At 44.5% G+C, this 17,970-nt stretch overlaps 1 protein-coding gene across 1 annotated transcript in view; it reads left to right on the top strand.

Annotated features, from left to right (window-relative positions):
* Positions 1-772: 772 nt before the first annotated feature.
* The window catches only part of hmcn2 (hemicentin 2), a 45,502-nt gene continuing 28,304 nt past the window's right edge, over positions 773-17,970 (top strand). The window contains exons 1-22 of the mRNA XM_023393976.2: positions 773-1,375; positions 3,059-3,129; positions 3,648-3,806; positions 4,305-4,427; positions 7,959-8,130; positions 8,259-8,365; positions 8,456-8,576; positions 8,674-8,937; positions 9,071-9,215; positions 9,657-9,778; positions 10,031-10,303; positions 10,738-10,879; positions 11,184-11,311; positions 12,010-12,123; positions 12,209-12,367; positions 12,461-12,655; positions 13,697-13,792; positions 13,949-14,076; positions 14,176-14,320; positions 15,539-15,651; positions 16,967-17,126; positions 17,288-17,447. Of these exons, the coding sequence (XP_023249744.1) occupies positions 1,120-1,375; positions 3,059-3,129; positions 3,648-3,806; positions 4,305-4,427; positions 7,959-8,130; positions 8,259-8,365; positions 8,456-8,576; positions 8,674-8,937; positions 9,071-9,215; positions 9,657-9,778; positions 10,031-10,303; positions 10,738-10,879; positions 11,184-11,311; positions 12,010-12,123; positions 12,209-12,367; positions 12,461-12,655; positions 13,697-13,792; positions 13,949-14,076; positions 14,176-14,320; positions 15,539-15,651; positions 16,967-17,126; positions 17,288-17,447 (3,353 nt within the window). The 5' untranslated portion in view covers positions 773-1,119. The remainder of the gene's footprint in view (positions 1,376-3,058; positions 3,130-3,647; positions 3,807-4,304; positions 4,428-7,958; positions 8,131-8,258; positions 8,366-8,455; positions 8,577-8,673; positions 8,938-9,070; positions 9,216-9,656; positions 9,779-10,030; positions 10,304-10,737; positions 10,880-11,183; positions 11,312-12,009; positions 12,124-12,208; positions 12,368-12,460; positions 12,656-13,696; positions 13,793-13,948; positions 14,077-14,175; positions 14,321-15,538; positions 15,652-16,966; positions 17,127-17,287; positions 17,448-17,970) is intronic.

The following is a 17,970-nucleotide window of genomic DNA, read 5'->3' as shown; positions in this document are numbered from 1 at the left end:
CTCTGTTTTCTTCTCATCAAGGACAGATGGAAGTGATATCAGGAGGAGGAGGAGGAGGAGGAGGTCAGGAGGGTCCAGAGCTTTGGCCAGAGAGAGAGACTACTCTGTCCTTTTGGTACATTTTTTAATTCACTTCGTATTTTATAAAAGCTTCTAATGTAACATCTGCGACTAAGTGCAGCAAAAGACAAGAGGATCAAAATATTCTGGGTCTCAGACTCTTCCTTTGGAAGAAGACACTGAATTATTTACATTGATAAGATCTGGGCTGGCAGCCTCTGTGAGGTCTGATCTCCTCATACAAGATATGTCATAGCCAGACATCAAGTGCGTAAGAGTAATGTTTAAACATCAATAACACATTTCTGTTTACATCAGCAACAAAGTAAAAAGGGACAGTGACATTTCTGTGTGGCACGCCAAGCTATTCCACCCATTCATATGCCAAGGGGATATTTCTCAGGGTGGGCTACGTACAAAATTAGATTGGTGTCAGCTGAATATAAACGATGGCTATTTATAAAAACGAGGCTGTTACTGAGACAATGTTCTCGCCATGTCCAGAATACAGACTCCAGACTCCGCTGGTAATGTGCGTACGCCTGTTAAAAACTGAGTCTCTAGGGGCCCACCTCGATTGCGGGAAAAAACATCGGATTGAAGGGGGAATGTAGGATAGGGTTAAAGCCTGGAAGTCACAGTGGGGTCGAGTTACACACACACACACACACACACACACACACACACACACACACACACAACACACAAAAAAAAATCAGGTTGGGTCTCGGGAACCTTTTAATACCCATCTCCGCCCCCGTTTGAAGCGTCAGAGCACCAGCTCTCCAGGGGCTCTCCAGCACAGAGCCAGTCCACACGCTCCTCCAAACTTTACGCACGGATGTTCTCCTGTGGAAGTATTTTACACTGGATTTTGATGTGTTTCAGCTCAGGCGTATTGTTCCAAAATATCTTTTCTACCGACTGGAAGCAGTCCCAGACTTGTTTGAGTATCTTTGAAATCTGAACTTTTTGAAAACTTTCTTTTACTCTTACCATTTTTATGTGATCAGCCTCAATCCATCAGACAGATGCAGTAAATCTGAAAAAAAAAAAAAAATGACCGGTGTCTTATTTAAGTGCCTAGTGGCGCTCTATATCAGCACGCACAGGCTGTTGGCAGTCCCCCGGGTTGAGGAGGATGATGGATCTGGTGACAGCGCCTCGACCCTGGCCTTTGTGTTCGATGTTACCGGCTCCATGTACGACGATCTGAAACAGGTGATAGAGGGCGCATCGCGGATCCTGGAGAAGACCCTGAATCGGAGGACCAGACCCATCAAAAACTTTGTCCTGGTCCCCTTCCATGACCCAGGTACTGTTTTATTAAATGCACTTGAAAAAATCCGTTCATACCAAACACGTTTCCATTTTTGTGACAGTGGTAGAGTTGGATTCTGAATATTTTTTTTGTGAATTATTGCACATAATTACTATTTATTGTAGAAGTTAAAAAGCCAAAGTGGGCCCTGATTGTGTGGCCAGACCTCTTCAGAGACTACACACGTACTTGTTGCATCATTACAAACTCAATGGGACAATATATGTAAACTGTTGCTATGTTTTCTGTAGCTGTCATTTACAAAGTTTTACTTGAAAAGATCACAGAAACAACCTGTAGCACATGCTGTAACTCAGAGCAGCTTCATTAGAAGTCAACTTTCGTGGAGCAGCACCTTGAACTCAAACTGATAGAAGAATATGTGAGCTTATAGACTGAGGAGTCAGCGGGACAGGTAAGGGTCCTCACCCCCCGCATCTGACCTCCAATATGAGAAAACTTCAGCTTGAAAATAAGAGTGCTCTAATGGGGGAGGGTGTTTGAGCACTGATGAGAAGCATATGCTGTCTGCTTGTGTGTAATTACCCCAATCACCCCCTCCCCACCCACCCACCCCACCCTACTCCTCCCTCTCCTGCATCCAAGCCTCCGGAAAACCCTCACAGACCCCAGTTTAGCCAGCCAGGGGGGATGGTGGGCTGCACTAACACCACACATTTTGTCTTGTGTTTAATGCGCCCTGCCCTTGGGGACCTTGTAAACTTCCAGGATTGCAAAGAGGCCGCGGTGGCTGACAAAGAGGCGTGACAGTGCTGTCAGTGTTTTACAGGCACTCATGAGAGGGAGACAAGGACTTGAAAGCCTCTGCTATTGGGAAACAGATTGAGAATGAGTTAGAAATGTCATCAGCTGACACAAGCTCTTTGTCATTAGTCTCACAAAGATACTTCAAAATGATATTTGACATTTAGAATAACAAGCACAGACAGAGAAATCACGACGCTCCACCCTACCTGATGAGAGTCTTCTCTGTAATAACTTATAATGAAAAGCTTGTGTTTAAGGACATGCACTGTTCTTCCGCAAAAATGTTGCATTCACTGAGTATTGGCTAATGTTTACTGTTTCATCGATTGGTTCCAGAACATAAGCAAGTGTCTCTGACAGGCTCTTATCCATCGCGCTGGGATCGGCTGCTGCTCCTTGAGACCTGAGGGAGACACCCAATAGAAAAGGCTGACTGCAGCTGCAAAACAAGAGATTAATCCGTCATCATTCAAATTCTGGCCGGAGTGCAGGGACTTGTGTAAAACAAAACCATAACATTGTAATTTTATCAGTGCGCCAGTCTAGCTTCTCTTGTGCTTTGTGGTGTGTGGAAATGACATTCACATCTTGCATAAAAGCTACAGGACATCACTCTGGCCCTGATAAATTAGGCTGGAGCTTATTATGGATTCTGATGCCATAGATACTTTTTTTTGTTCAGAGAGAGAACTGCTGAGAGGGAACAACTAAATCCTTTGTTCTGACATAGTTTATTTTGTAGAATCTGTAGAAAAATCCATATAGGTAGGACCTTATTCCATTGTGATAACTATTTTTAGGTATACACAATGTAATAGTAACCAGCAACACCTCTTATTGAATTCATTTAATTTGATTTTGTTCACTTGACAAGTCTCTGTTTGATGATATACATTTGTAAACTGACAGATATCGGCCCTGTGTCCATCACCACTGATCCAAAGAAGTTCCAGCAGGATCTGCAAGAGCTATTTGTCCAGGTAGGAAGCAGGACACATGGGATAATAATTCTATATAAGACAGGAACTGTACAGCAAGACTGTACTGTTCCACATTAATTCAGCTGTGTGGACTGCTGTTACTGAACTGCAGGAACTGTGGCCACAAGGCTCAATTACATGATAATGGTTAATGCTATAATGTAGTGTAGCAATAGAGATGAATCATAAAGTCAGCAAGCTGACTCAGGAATGTTACACTGCGTTATCTGTAATAGCTGCTGGTGAGTGTACTGAATTGAACAAGGGTGTACTTCTTTACATATGTCAACTGTTGATTTTTAAAAGGCGTATTGTTTCATTTCTTTGTTCAAAAGTTACATAGTGTGGCTTTAATTAGTAGTAGAGTATTGTGTTTTAAATATTTCCTTTACAATATGTCCTGAGTTATTCATAAAAGGGAAACTATATTTAGTATATCAGTCTGAATGAAGTTTAAAATGAGATATTTAGAGTTCATTTCTTCGTTCAGTATTTGATCGTGTGATTCTGTCACCCAGGGTGGGGGCGACTGCCCTGAGATGAGTATAGGAGCCATCAAGAAAGCCTTGGAGGTTTCCCTGCCTGGATCCTTCATCTACGTCTTCACTGACGCCAGAGCCAAAGACTACCGCCTGAAAAGAGATGTTCTGCAGCTGGTGCAGCTCCGTCAATCTCAGGTACGGTCCTAGAACATATACAGGGTTGTGAGGACCTCACAGATCAGGGCTAGATGCCAAATATCAGTGTTATTCATCACATATGATGGAGGTCCCTCCCTGAACATAAATTATCTAAAATGGTATAAAAACATGTCTGCAAGCATTTCATTCATCCTGTTTAACTCTTTCTTATCTGATGTTTGCAGAAAAATGGTTAGATCTAAAGCTTTTAAATACAAGGCCTCGGCCCACGGAGTTTAGAGTATCTTTGCATTTATCACGTGCTGTAGCTGAAGGAATACAATGGCATGCTGTGAAAGATCTACATTCCAATGAAGTTCCTCAATGTTAAGCTGAGCAGGGCAAAGTTTCTTCAAAGTCACTCAGTCTCAGCCTCTATGTGAAGCATGACAATGAGCATTAGTGTCACTTTGGATCCAACCGAAAGTGAGTCCGTGGAAAGCAAACACCAAACAGTAGTAATCCTCTTAACTCTCCTGCCCCCTTCGTTCCCAGGTGGTGTTTGTGTTGACCGGGGACTGCGGGGACCGCTCTCAGCCGGGCTACAGGGTCTATGAGGAGATCGCTGCCACCTCCTCCGGACAAATCTTTCACCTGGACAAGCAGCAGGTCAACGAGGTGAGAGCAGAGCAGAGTACACTGTAATGTATTCGAGATGAGACAGTTACTTTCTCCAAGTCTTATTAAACCTCTAAAGTAGAATTCAGTGGGTTTTATGTATATTTTGTATCGCCTAATAAAGGAGAGCAGCAGGAGCGGGAAAAAAACAAACCCTGTTTGAACCACTGATGTAATAATAGCTATTTTATTTAGTGTAATCAAATGGTTCCAAAGCTGATATTAAACTTCCTGGTCATATGATACGGGTGAGTGACTCTTTTATAAAGGAAGCCACATGTAACAGAAGCCCTGTCTGAGAAGCCAAAGACAGCGGGGCTCACTTCCCAGGCAGACGTAAAAGAAGCCAGAGTTTCCTCTGGAAGAGACACTGGTATCCTGCATGTCAACACAGGAGATTGCTGGGCAGCACTGAGCTGGAGCCAACAGCTCTGAATGCTGGTGGCCCACTGAACCTCTGAACTCAGATATGTTTGTGTGTGTGTGTGTGTGTGTGTGTGTGTGTGTGTGTGTATGTGAGTGGGTCTGTTTCCTGTCAAGTCATGTTTGCATGTAGCTAAACATACAGTGCCTATGAGTGGGGCAGCTCCGTTCTTTGTCACTCCATAATCTCACCAGCTGTTTAAGGAGGTTAAAATGTCATTTTTGTGTTGCAGCATTAAGGGAATAGGAGACCAAACTCACTTTAGCCCTCACACCTCAACCCCAGATGGCTTTGTGCTAAAGTAGGCTGGAGTATTTTGACATGTTCTTAGTGTACTGTTACATGCAAACTTGTGCACACTTATAAACAAAATTTTCTTGGCTCCACATTGATTTTACTGTATGTCAGTCGTCTTTTGGACCTGTGTGATTATAGCTCTTGGGTGGCGTGCTTTTACCAAATTAATGCAAATCCTTTAATCCTTAAAAACCTCAGAAGTACTACAAATCTAACCAAAATATTCCCCTTTAATAGCAGTTTAATAAAGTGCGGCCAAATCAAATATACAGAGTCTTTTTGTGGTCTCCAGGGGAAGAGTGGAGAGAAAACACAGTGCTTATTTTACTCTCTAATCCCAGGATATGATCTGTCATGGCTTTCCTCCTTCCAACACAGCTGCCCAGCAGAGTTGGCTCCAAGGCCTCACACAACAGCTCATTGTCAGCTACGCATATCACACTCTTTACAGACCTCAAATTTGACTGGTTATGATTAACCAAAGAGTCTGCTAACGAGAGCGCGGACAAGAAAACCACACTAATGTGCTGTCAAACTTGGACCGTGATGTGTCCTCTTCACGCTGATGATGCCATCCTTAGTCATCGGTAGCCCTGGGCACCGATCAAGAACAAGGGCTGTTTAGCGCGACTGCGATGTCTGCTTTCCAACTGAAACATGTTTTTAAAAACGCATGTAATGAAGATACAGTTATGCATCGCAGGATCTGGCCGGCTGTTTCCACCAAGCAAGCTGCACATGCACTCAGCTCAAGTGCCTTGAAGAGTCATTTATAACATTGCCCTTATGGTTTCCTCATTACATGGATGCAGTAGTGAGTTAAGGGTCCGGTAATGGTTGTCAGACATAAAATGAGACCCAGGTAACATTTGTCTTCAGGCGCCTTCCTGAGTGTGTTAAACAAAGGCACCATCTATGATGTAGCTGCCTCTCTCAAATACAGGCCAATTGTGACAAGGCAAAGCTTCAACAGGTGTGTCCAAACTCCCGCTGAGAGGGAACAGGGGGTCCATCTGTGACTGATTTGCTCTAATAACTTTGATTTGTAGTGGGACATCTTCCTCCTAAAAGCAGTTGTAGTGTTTAAACCTGGGTAAGGACTAAGCTGACCCCTGCACATCAGGAGGTCTGGAGTCAAGCTGCTCTGCTTAAACACAGCACGGCCACAATTTTCTTCTTCAGGTAATGTACCTGGACGAGTGAGGGGAATACGGCATCACCCCAGCCGCAACTAACTCTTTTTTCTCTGGGCCCATCTGTCATGCATCTATGAATAGTAGAGGGGGGTCCTTCCTGCAACAGCCCTTTAAGCCCGTTCAACTGAGACACGCCGGATGAGGTTTCACAGGACTTAAGATCTTCTGCATTCCCTGTGGTTGAAACAGGGAGTGGCTGCAGAACGCAGTGTGCTCATAGAGACCCACCGTGGCCGGGACAGCTAGTCGCCCCATCGCTGCGCTCCAATTCCTTTTATCTGAGGTCTGAGGCCAACGCAATGCCCACTCCTCTCTGCTCTCTTGCATAAGGAGTAGACACTATCCTGGGGCAGATATAGGTCACTTCTTAGCAGTTTCCTGCTCTGCTGGTGATGGCTGCACATGTGGCAGACATTACAGCTGTTTCCAGTTGTAAAAACGGCGAGAGGAACCAGCTGCTGTCAGCACCCAGCGGACCTGATAGACAAAAAGCGGAGGCCTGATAATTAAATTATCAAAGGCTTTCCTTGTTCCATTTTTGCGTAAATGTCTTAAAATGTGTTGCCGTTGGCTCCATCTCCAAGGGTTCGCCGAAGAAATGTTTTCAGTTTGTCTGATTGCAGACACAGCTCGGCCATAATGCCTCTACATATGAGGTCAAAACAAATACTAGACAGCAGTTGCTTGTTAAGCATTTGGAAGATGGAAGACATTTGGTCCATTGTGGCCACTGAAATGAGACTATGAAATGTCAATGGCTTTTGCTGCTTCTGTTTCCATTTTAGAGGAAACAAAAGGAAAACTGTTTTCTTAGTCAACACCATGATAATGATAATACCCAGAGGGTCAAGCACCTGTCAAAGCAAATAGTGTCAGATACTTCTCTGGAGAGCCACCAAGGTACACTATAGTCTGATTTTGGAATGTTTTTGTAATTATATATAATCAAACTGTCCGCTACTATTTCAGGCTTTGAGTAATCTTTTCTCTGAGTGGCGAGAGGACTCATTTAAGAAGGAAGCCTCCTAATGTGTCTCTGTCTGACCTCATCTGGCTTCTTCACTTTGACTGATTCTGCAAAAAAGTGGGAAACAGCCAGCCGTTTCTGCTCAATACTTATCCAGCAATTAGTCATTCTGTGGAATAGTGAATTTCTAAAACAAAGGCACCCCCCCCACCACCACCCCATCACCAGTGCTTTCTATTCTGAGGAACAAGCCTTATGATTCATGGAAGCTGTGTTGCATGAGGGGGACTGCATGCTTCCTGATAGACTTTCACTGTGAGAGACGCTCTTCAGGGAGTACATGCTTGAGAGTGCAGAAAACTGTATGTTATCAGTTTGACAGTTGAGCTGTTTCACTTTTCCTTTGTTTAGGCAAAATCCCTTGAAGGAATACTTTTGAGATGAAAGCATAGTCCTAAGACAAAGAGCAGCCTGCTGTCCGTGCAGGGAATGGGGTGGTGGGGGCTGCATCCTTCCTATCCTCATCATGTCTTTCTAAGTTGAGAGGGGGGGGGGGTCTCTGCATCATCCACTGACAAATGTGCTTCCACCAGCATGATAGGTTGCTCCGTTACGGTTCTGTGACACTGTCTTTCTCCTCCTGCCAGGTTTTAAAATGGGTTGAGGAGACGGTTCAGGCCATGAAGGTCCACCTGCTGTCGTCCAACCATGACAGTGCCCAGGAGAACAAGTGGGAAGTGCCCTTTGACCCCAGCCTCAGAGAAGTCACTGTGTCACTCAGTGGACCAGCACCACAAATTGAGCTCAGCGATCCCTTTGGTAGACAACACATTTATACTCATTTCTTTTCTTTTTTCCCACATTATTTTAGACTATTATCAGTATCCACACACAAGGGAAGTCATATTTCACACTGAAATATCCCTGTTCTTGTGTTCTTTTCCTAGGTCGTGTAGTTGGTGTGGAGCAGGGCCTTAAAGAGCTGCTGAACATTCCTAACTCTGCTCGGGTTGTCAACCTGAAGTTTCCCAGACCTGGAGCCTGGAAACTGAAGGTACTGCTCTGGTGAATAATTCATGAATATCTCTCTTTCACTGTTTTATGACATTTGTCTAATTGAATACTTTTGCTTTTTTTTCTAAAGGTGAGCTGCAGTGGGCGCCACACTCTGAGAGTCACAGGAGTCAGTAATCTGGATTTCAGGGCTGGCTTTTCCGGTGTACCTGTTTCTGAGTTCAACCACACCAGAGAGAGACCAATAAAAGGTGCCACACATGTTTCTGTTAGCTTCTGGAGTCTTATTTGACTGAGAGCACGTGCAGAAGATGACCTCATGGCAATCTTTGTCTTTGTCTCCCCCAGGACTTCCAGCCCATGTTTTGTTGAAATGTACAGGCCTGAAGCCTCCAGGTCAGCTGAGCCATGTGGAGCTGATGTCGGGCTCAGGCCGCTCCTTGCGCACAATCCCCGTACCTCTGCCCGCTGACCTCGGTGAACAAGGACTGTGGAGTCTCCCGGAGTTCCGCATCCCCTCCCAGAGTTTTTTCATCAAGGTGACGGGCAAAGACGAGGAGGGCTACCGCTTCCAGAGGCTGTCCAGTGTCTCCTATACCAACATCGTTCCAGGCAAGACAAACCCCCACACCCACCCCCCACCCCCCCTCCTGCAGACACGTCTCACCAAAGCCACTCCACAGTGTCTCTCACACCTCATCAATCTCTCCGATGACCTTTAACCTTTGTTTCCTCCCTTGTGTAGATCCCCCAGCTGTGAGCATGCCTGATGTGGTGAAGGGCTTCTACATGCAGCCTGCTGTGATTGGCTGCTCGGTGGAGAGTGACATTCCCTACAGGCTAAGATTCAGCAGAAGTGGGATTACGCTGGGAGAGGAGAAGTTCTTTCAGTGAGTCTGTCCTCTATTTGCTCAGCGCTCAGTAACATTTGGCTCTCCTTCCTTTGGATTCCTTCAGATGCTGCAGCTTCATGCATCCATTACCTGCTGTAAAAAACACTAATTAGGTCACTCACGAGCACGTCTGTGGAGCATTAGTGCTGCTCGACTCTTAAGCTTTATTGGCTCATCTGTCAGGAAACAGGTATACACATTCGATTTTGTGAACATTACATGTTCGATTGTGTCATCTTGAAAAATTAACAAAGCGCCCATTCTTTCTTGGTGTTGATGCTCTGCTTTGAATTAAATTCATGAAACGAAGCTGACTTGTGGTGAAAACTATTCCCAGTGTGTGTGTGTGCCAGGGATACAAATCGAATGCGACGTAAAATGGGATCTTGTTGCCATTGTCATAATCCAGCCAACGAACCAAGCGTGTCTTTGTATCAGGAATTCTGCCATAGCATCATGGGAGATTGCCCACGCATCAGTCGAGGATGAAGGCTTGTATGAGTGCACAGCACAGAGCACTGCGGGACAGGGACGTGCCTTAACCCAGTTGACTGTTAGAGGTATGTCTCACACACATACAATAACGCAAGCACGAACACACTTCCTCAATGTTTTGCACTAAGACATCGCAGTCACAGCAAGACTTTGAAATAAGTTCCAGCCATTTTCTATCTCAATTTCATGGCTACAACATCAACATGATACAAAACACGCCAGTACAAACATTTGTGTAAAAGTAAACTATTTCTGCACTGTTTGTCCGCCGCTGATAACACCAGCTTGATGTTTTGGTTGTGTTTCCCCTGAAACAGAGCCTCCTCCGGTCCTGAAACCGGCTGTGAATGTGACCTCTGCTGTGGGAGGCGTCGCTGTGCTTCCCTGCAAAGTAGAAGGCTCCATGCGCCACAACTTGACCTGGCATCGAGCGGGCCGTACCATCCGGGCCCGCGCAGGGAGAGTGAAGCTGCTGTCCGACACGTCCCTGCAGATCAATGGGGTGCGGACTCAGGATGCTGGGGAGTACCACTGTGTGGCCACCAACGCCCACGGAGACAGCAGAATCACCGTGTGGCTTCTAGTTCCAGGTACGGTAGGACGATACCCTGCAGGCCATCTGCTTAAACACTCAACACACCGGGGGCCTCATGGCTCCTCTCAGCCCCCTGTCATCTGTTTTCCATTACTGGCTTAACCTCCTCGCAGTTAGATTGAGCCACTTCCTTGTGTTTCTCATCAGCCAGAAGGGATGCATGTTGAAAAGTGTAGACATGCTATTGTGTCCATGCCCTCAGATGTTTGTAATGAATTACAAAAACAGCCAAGTAAATGTGGAACTTCACTACGATCCACCAGTCATGATGTCAGACATGGAGTGCTTGGTAATCACATTGTAGCGCACATCATCAGGAGTTTACTGTTGTTAAATGCTTGATGGGGAAGTTATAAATTACATCATGCAGCAGTGACGAGGCCCTGAGTCATTGTCAGCTTTTTCCCCTCTGTTTGACTCCAATTGTAGAGGCTCCTTCTGTGGTAGTTCACCCACAGAGCCAGGCTTTCTCCCGAGGGGATGAGATCCGCCTTGTCTGCTCGGCGTCCGGCTCCCCCCCACCCAAGCTCTTCTGGAGCCATGGAAACATGTTCCTCACTAATCAGCCGAGGTAAGGGAACTCTCAGCCCACTCAACACCTCCGGCACAGAGGACTCAGAGAGTCATTACATTCCACTCCGACTACATGCACGATTGCCACATCTTGTTTGCATCGGTTCAGAGATTTACATCTAATGATCTGAAACCTTTTTTCCGAACCACAACTACGTCATATGTGTGTGTAAAATACATATTGAAAGAAAAATTTCTCTCATGATACTCAAGAATAGCAGAAAGGTTTAGAGATGAATTTCTGTTTTGTATCTGCTCATGAAGAGCCAACAAACATAAATCCTGTCATTTGTACGATACAGGGTGAGTCTAAACCACAATGGAGTTCTGATCATTAGAGGGGCTCTCCCAGAGGATGCTGGGAACTATACATGTCTTGCAACCAATGAGGCTGGGACTGCCTCTCAATCCGTGTCAATTACTTTTGCAGGTAGGTCAACATATCGCCACAGATGTTATGTTTCTGTTTTTACCATTTGGAGTCTCATTCATTTTTTAAATGTCTTTTCTGAATAATTTTTTCTCTTGACATTGATTTTCAAACTTCATATAATGCAACACATTTTTATCTGTTTTGCTGGCTGTTGCTCAGCAGCATTTGATTTGATTTAATCTGTGAATAAAACCGAGTGTGAGTTGTGCACTGGCGTTGAGTGTGGCCACCCGTCACCCCGTCTCACACAACAGGATATTTCTCTCCTTGTTTTGTGAGCAGTTGTAAGCTTGAAGTTTCAGTCAAGGCTGTCAGTTAGTGGTTGACAGAAACATCAGCAGTGATGGACTTTGGCAGCCCCTTCCTGGGGCGTGCTGGTATTATACACACCTTTGTCTCTGAATGTCATTTTTAAAACACTGATCTGTCACGACATTGAGCCTTGTAAGATAGATAATCTCAAATTTTCACTTCAGCTGTCTGCCTGTTCCAAAAACATCTATCCCTGCTGTGTTGACACAGAATGTGTGTGTAATGTAAGTGTAGTTTTACATTTACCTCAGGTGTTTTTGCAGCCTTTGCTGGTTGAAGCCAACATTACATTACTATTATTTCTACATAGCTGGTTAGTTGCTATAAAATACGAATTCTTTCTGAGTTGAACTGCATGTTAAGCTTCCCTTTTTTCGCTCCAGAGGTGCCGAAGATAACAGTGGCACGGCAGGTAGTACTTGTGTCTGTTGGCGGTGATGCGACTCTGGAGTGTCAAGCCACAGGCGTTCCCTCTCCCCTTGTCCGCTGGTTCAAAGGTAAGTTAAGACAGCGCGTACATTAAAATGACTGTAGAAGTGTCCATGTTAGAGACCAGCAGGCTTATTTTGTTTGTGTTTCCAGGTGAGCTTGAGGTGGGCTCTGCTCCTTTCGTTGAGCAGGATGTACACCGCGGGACCCTGCACATTCGAGGGGTGCAGGAGGTCGATGCTGGTCAGTACAGCTGTGTGGCCAGCAGCTCAGCTGGAACCTCTGCTGGCACCGTGACTCTGGAGGTTGGAGGTTAGACCACACTTCAGTGTTCCTCATAAGGCTTATTTTTCTCTCAAATTTATACAAAGGAAAATTCATCTTCTCCCACTCTGCCCTGCACAGCGGGCCCATTGTTCTCTGAGGCACCGGTTGACGTGGCAGCTAACGTAGGGGAGAATATCACCCTCCCCTGCGTTGCCCGAGGTTTCCCACAGCCGACAGTGACCTGGCGCAGACAGGACGGCAGACAGATTCTTACAAGGACAGACAGCCACAGTAGAACAACGCAGCTGGAGAACGGACACCTTCTAATCCAGAGTGAGTTATCCATGAAAAACTGACACAGCTAAGAGCTTTGGTCTGCAGTGCAAGCTGATACAGCTTCATGGTTGCCCTGCACTGACTGGCATGACTGAAATTTTCAGAGTGATTAAATATAGAGGAGGTGTAGCCTTTCATATCAAATTCAGATAACATTTTCTTAACAGAGATGGGCAACAGGATGTCACTGCCATTGGTAAAGTTACAGTGTACACAGTAGATGGCTCACAAAACACTAAATATCCATCCTGCTAAAAGCACAACTTCTGACTTACCTAAAAAGTGCTGCATCACTTTAATGATATAAATGCAAGAGCAGGCAGGCGTCCCTTTGTCCATTCATGTGTCCTTGATTGTGAGACTGTAATCTCATCAGGGCGAGGGGAATTTAAGTTGTGAACTCTGGAGGCCTTTCAGCTTGCAATATGACTAATCCTGGCCGCTGAAGGTGATCCTTTGTGCTCCTGAGACTAAATGTTTATAGTGTGTGTAATATTATATTGGAGAGGAACGGACATATTTGCATGGGCTGCTTCTGTCACTGTTTCCACTTGTGCCTGCCGTCTGACCTAATTAGCTCAATCTGTTTCAGATGGCTCTGTTTTTTTTTTTTTTTACCTGCAATTGTTTTAGAAAGCATCTCTTACCATCCTGCTCCTCACTTTTTACCTTAATGCTTAATGTCTTGTCATCACCTCTTTAAACATCAGCCTTGACTATCTAAACACAAGAAGTGAATCATGTGTACATCTTCCAACATGTGATCTCCAGGGAATTTACTGAGTGGAACATGTGTGTCAGCAGGCTGGCAGCTGAGCCGAACCCATTAATCCCATTATTTTCTATTTATAACTCTTAATTACAGCTCAGTCAAACCAATAATACCTCTTATTATTGAGAAGAGGACTAAACTGCTATTAACATGGATTTTTCAAGATAAACTGTTTTCTTTCTTATTGTAGAGATTCGGCTTGTTTCAGATGTTAAGAGATTGAAGTTGAAATAAGGGCTGTTGTTTGACTGTGTGTTTGTCTACAGGTGTCTGGCTGGATGATGAAGGGCTGTACATCTGTGAGGCCAAGAACCAGTTTGGAAGCAGCAAAACCGAGGCCAGAGTTAGCGTCACTGGACTGGGTACGCTTGTCTAGACTCTCTTATCTTTTTGCGCTACCCTACAGAATATTTTAGAAACAATGGCAGCGGCTCCAAAGTCAATTGTAGCCTTAAAATACTTTCACATTTTCCGGCTCTTGTTTGTTATTTATGTCTTTACACTTCCTTTTCCTGCAGAGCCCCCTGTCTTGGCCCAAGGTGCCCCGATCATTGCCACTGGCATCGGTCAGTCCCTGAGTATTCCTTGCATGCTGTTGGATGGAATACCTCTTCCAGAAAGACACTGGTCCCAAAATGGAAAACCTGTAAGAATGGCTAGTATTTAACCTTTAGATATATACAGTACATCACACACATCATCTCTGTGTTCCTGTGAGACAGCAGTCCTTTTCCTTCCAACAAAGGTTCAGCTGAATGGGAGGATGTTCTTGAGGAGTGATGGCAGTTTGTACATCGAAAGAACCATCCCAGAGGATGCTGGGACGTATGTTTGCACTGCGGTGAACGTGGCAGGCTCCATGAACATCACAGTCACCCTGGAGGTCCACGGTAAGAGAGTAGGTTAAAAGAACAGTCAGACATTTTGAAAGCTAATTCAGTTTCTTCCCCAGAGTTAGATGAATAGATCAACACGTCACTCATTCCATGAAGCTAGAGCCACCAGACGATAAGCTTAGTTTAGGATAAAGACTGGACGCAGGGGAAACAGCTAGCCTGTTCTTGTCCCTAGTAAACTTGCTGATACTCCAGAGAGTCACTGGCCCGGCAAAGAAATAATTCTAGTACATAACATTCTATAACACCACAAATCATCATGCTTTACATTTTTGTTTATGTATGAATTTAAACATGCAAAGTGTTAATTTGTGAACTTTGGCAGTGCTGATAGGTGGATTTTTTTTGCACTAGTCGCTTCAGTGTTTACTGCTCCAGAACTGCCAAGCTACAATGCTAATGTTGCTAGCAGCAGATTGGTACAGAGAACCTGGTACCTGCATTTACATGCTGATATTTCACCAAGAAAATATATTTTTTGTCTGGTCTCGATGTGGCTCATTTTTTATTGCACAGTTGTGGAAATTCTGAAACATAAGTACTTTGTGTCCAACTTTAAGTTAAAGCGATGGTCAGAAGTCAGTGGCTTGTTCCCACAAGGGTCATGACAGCTTTGGTCAAAGTTCAACAAGTTTGAACTTTTGGCACATCCCCACCGCAGGCATCCACACACAGCTGTTCAAAAGCCACCACATACACAACAATGACAAGACACATGCAAAAGGTGTTTTCTGTGATAATGTGAATGTGTCTTTATTCTTCATATTTAGCGTCCCAACATGAAAGTAGTATCACTCTTCTCACCTCACTCTCACCAAGATAAGGTATACGCCTATTTGCCAAAATGTCAAACAATTCCTTTAAGTTCCCTCGCCTAGACACAGTTTTTCCATACTAGAGACACCGGCAGGTTTGGACAGTCAGGCCAGCTATGTGCTGAGTCAGTGTGGAAAACAACAATATTTCAATGACTCGACCACCTGCTGTCATCATAGTGAGAGGGTTCGTTTACTGCATGCTTTGACGAAAGGGTCATTTTGTTCATAGGCATGTAATGACAGACGGGCCAGATTACGGTTCATCATCAGTTTGTAATGAAGAAATGCCTCCAGTACTTATACTGCTGGTTGGCTAAGGCCAGTGATAATGCCGTGGGCCCGCTTCTTCATGGCCAGTCAGACAGCTGTGCTTTGTGACCTACTTCTTCCACAGTGCCCCCTGAGATCAACGCTGGTCCGTACCATTACATAGCCAACGAGGGCGTAGCCATCACACTGTCATGCGAGGCCAGTGGTGTTCCCAAGCCAAATGTTGTCTGGTCCAAGGTAGGATGTCACACTTGTGGCCTAAATCTACATTTTTTTAATGATTGCTTTTGGCTGCATCCCATATACTCATGTATGACTAATTGGGTAGATCTGATTCCCACAACATTATCTAGAGAGGATCACATTTGGCATTCATCTTTAAATGAATCATCATTAAAACTTTGTAGATAATTATTGAAATGATAGCTATATCGTGCACGTTGCAATCAAACAAAAGCAAAGATCAGTATGTAGTCCTGCAATGGTGATGTTGTGTAGATTTTTTTTGACTGTTGAGTTGTTTCAACCATTAATCAGTGGGCTATTAATATAATCAGCATGAGCATAATGATGGTGATGATAATGGTGATGATAATAGTAGTCATCTTCATCTGATAATGCATTGTCTTATGATTTACTACTTTAACTTAAGTCATGTCCCTCATCTATTAGTGAAAAGGGTCATTTATTTTGGTTAAATTTACATAAATACATTACATACATACATTATTTATATAGTTATTATTTTAAATGTTCCTTTTGGCATATTAATCAAACAACTTAGTTTCAGTTTCTGGCATTATTTTCTCTGATTTGTCAGAACGCTCTAAAAACATCACCAACAATAACACTTTGCACTGCAATCAAGACTTGATTAACCTGAAAAGGAAGGATGTAACCATGGCAACATTACCATATTGCTGCTTGGCTGTGAGAAATCACACAGTACTTTATTGTACCTTAGAAATCTATTTAAAACCTTTCTTGCAGCACCTTCCAGTACAGCACTTAAAGAAAACCTACCAGACTACGACATGATCATATGAGGCACAATCAAATGATTTATCTACAAGCAGTTGTTACCCCAAACTGTCATTTATAGAGGACTATGTTATGAATTCAGCCAGTGATTTGACCTTTCCCATGAAGAAATAAACAGATTACACCATTACATAGTCAACATTACTGAATGAAGTCATCGTGCTGTTGTTTCATACATATTGTTGAACTGAGCCAGATTTTTCTTCCTTGCTTTTTTCCCAAACATTTTCAGAGTAGTTCTCTAGAGTAAAGTAAATTTCTTTCCTTGTCAGATAAAAGTGAATCTGTAAAAGCTATTTTATGTTCAAAGCAAGTTCGTGTGCAGCAAGCTGCGTTCTCGTGTGCATGTAATGGGGATGCAGAGTGAGTGTAAAGGGCTGCTCAGTAATTATATTAGACATCAAAGGTCGGGCTGTAAACCTTAAACTAAAGTCGGTGTACCTCTGTTGTTGTGCGGACAGCTTTTATCTTCAGTGTGTTCTTTCTGCTCTTATGCCTGCTGTTCCTCCAGGGGAGGCAGCCTCTGCTCAGGGACCACTCCTCTCTTAAGTTGAATCCTGATGGGTACCTCCACATCCCCCACCCCACCGCTGATGATGCAGGTATCTACATCTGCACTGCCACCAGTCCTGTGGGCTACGCCAGCCGGGAGATCCAGCTCAGTGTCAACAGTAAGGCAAATGAATGTTTGATGATGTTCACCCAAACATAGCAGTGTTTGGTGTAACAATGTCTGACCTCTGTCTACAGGGGATATACAGAGTCAAAAAACAAAGCAAGTTGAAGAAAGAACCTACATGGTTTTCTTACAAATTCTCTCCCCCTTCTCCAGCCATGCCTAAGATAATGGGTGTGAGTGGCCATGACAACACAGTGAAGATGGCTGCAGAGGTGGGAACAGAGGTTGTTCTCCCATGTGAGGCCCAGGGGAGTCCATCTCCACTAGTCACATGGAGCAGAAATGGGCATCCCATCCCCCCCGTCACAGCTGGGTAAGAGGAAGTCTTACCTCACTCTGGCAATGATGCAGTAAAATGAGTTAAACATCGTGTAACAATAGACAAACATTCTCACCATACCTTCCCACTGACTTCGCTAACATCTGACTCAGCTTTTACAAGGGACTCTGACTAACGCTGGCTGCCAGTCAGAGCTGCTGTTAATGTTTGGAGTTTATTTGGTGATGCCTGTTCAAGGGCAGTTAGGCAGCGCTGAAGAGCTGTGTGCGGGCTTCACTTGTTGGCTGAACTGAGGAGGAACATCTGGTCCCCTCATGGTTCACTGATTCCCAGCTTTCATGTGTGGTCACTCTGGGTGCAGACAGGCTGGCTGACTCAGGACACAGACTGGATAGATGACAGACACACTCTCAGAGCCAGACACCAGACTGAATGGTTTTGGGTAGCTAGAAGAATGACGGAGGGGGTTGAAAGCTGTGGTGACTCTCTGATACAGTATTACTTGTGTGGGGCTAGCAAGAACGAAAAAGGTGGGGGTGGAGTGGGGGGTGAGGGT

Source organism: Seriola lalandi, unplaced genomic scaffold (genome assembly GCF_002814215.2).
Source record: "Seriola lalandi dorsalis isolate HSWRI2012SDOR001 ecotype SW California unplaced genomic scaffold, Sedor1 jcf7180002054945, whole genome shotgun sequence".
Taxonomy (NCBI): Eukaryota; Metazoa; Chordata; class Actinopteri; order Carangiformes; family Carangidae; genus Seriola; species Seriola lalandi.
The sequence above is the reverse complement of the archived record's forward strand: the minus strand, read 5'-3'. Positions and strand labels throughout refer to the sequence as shown.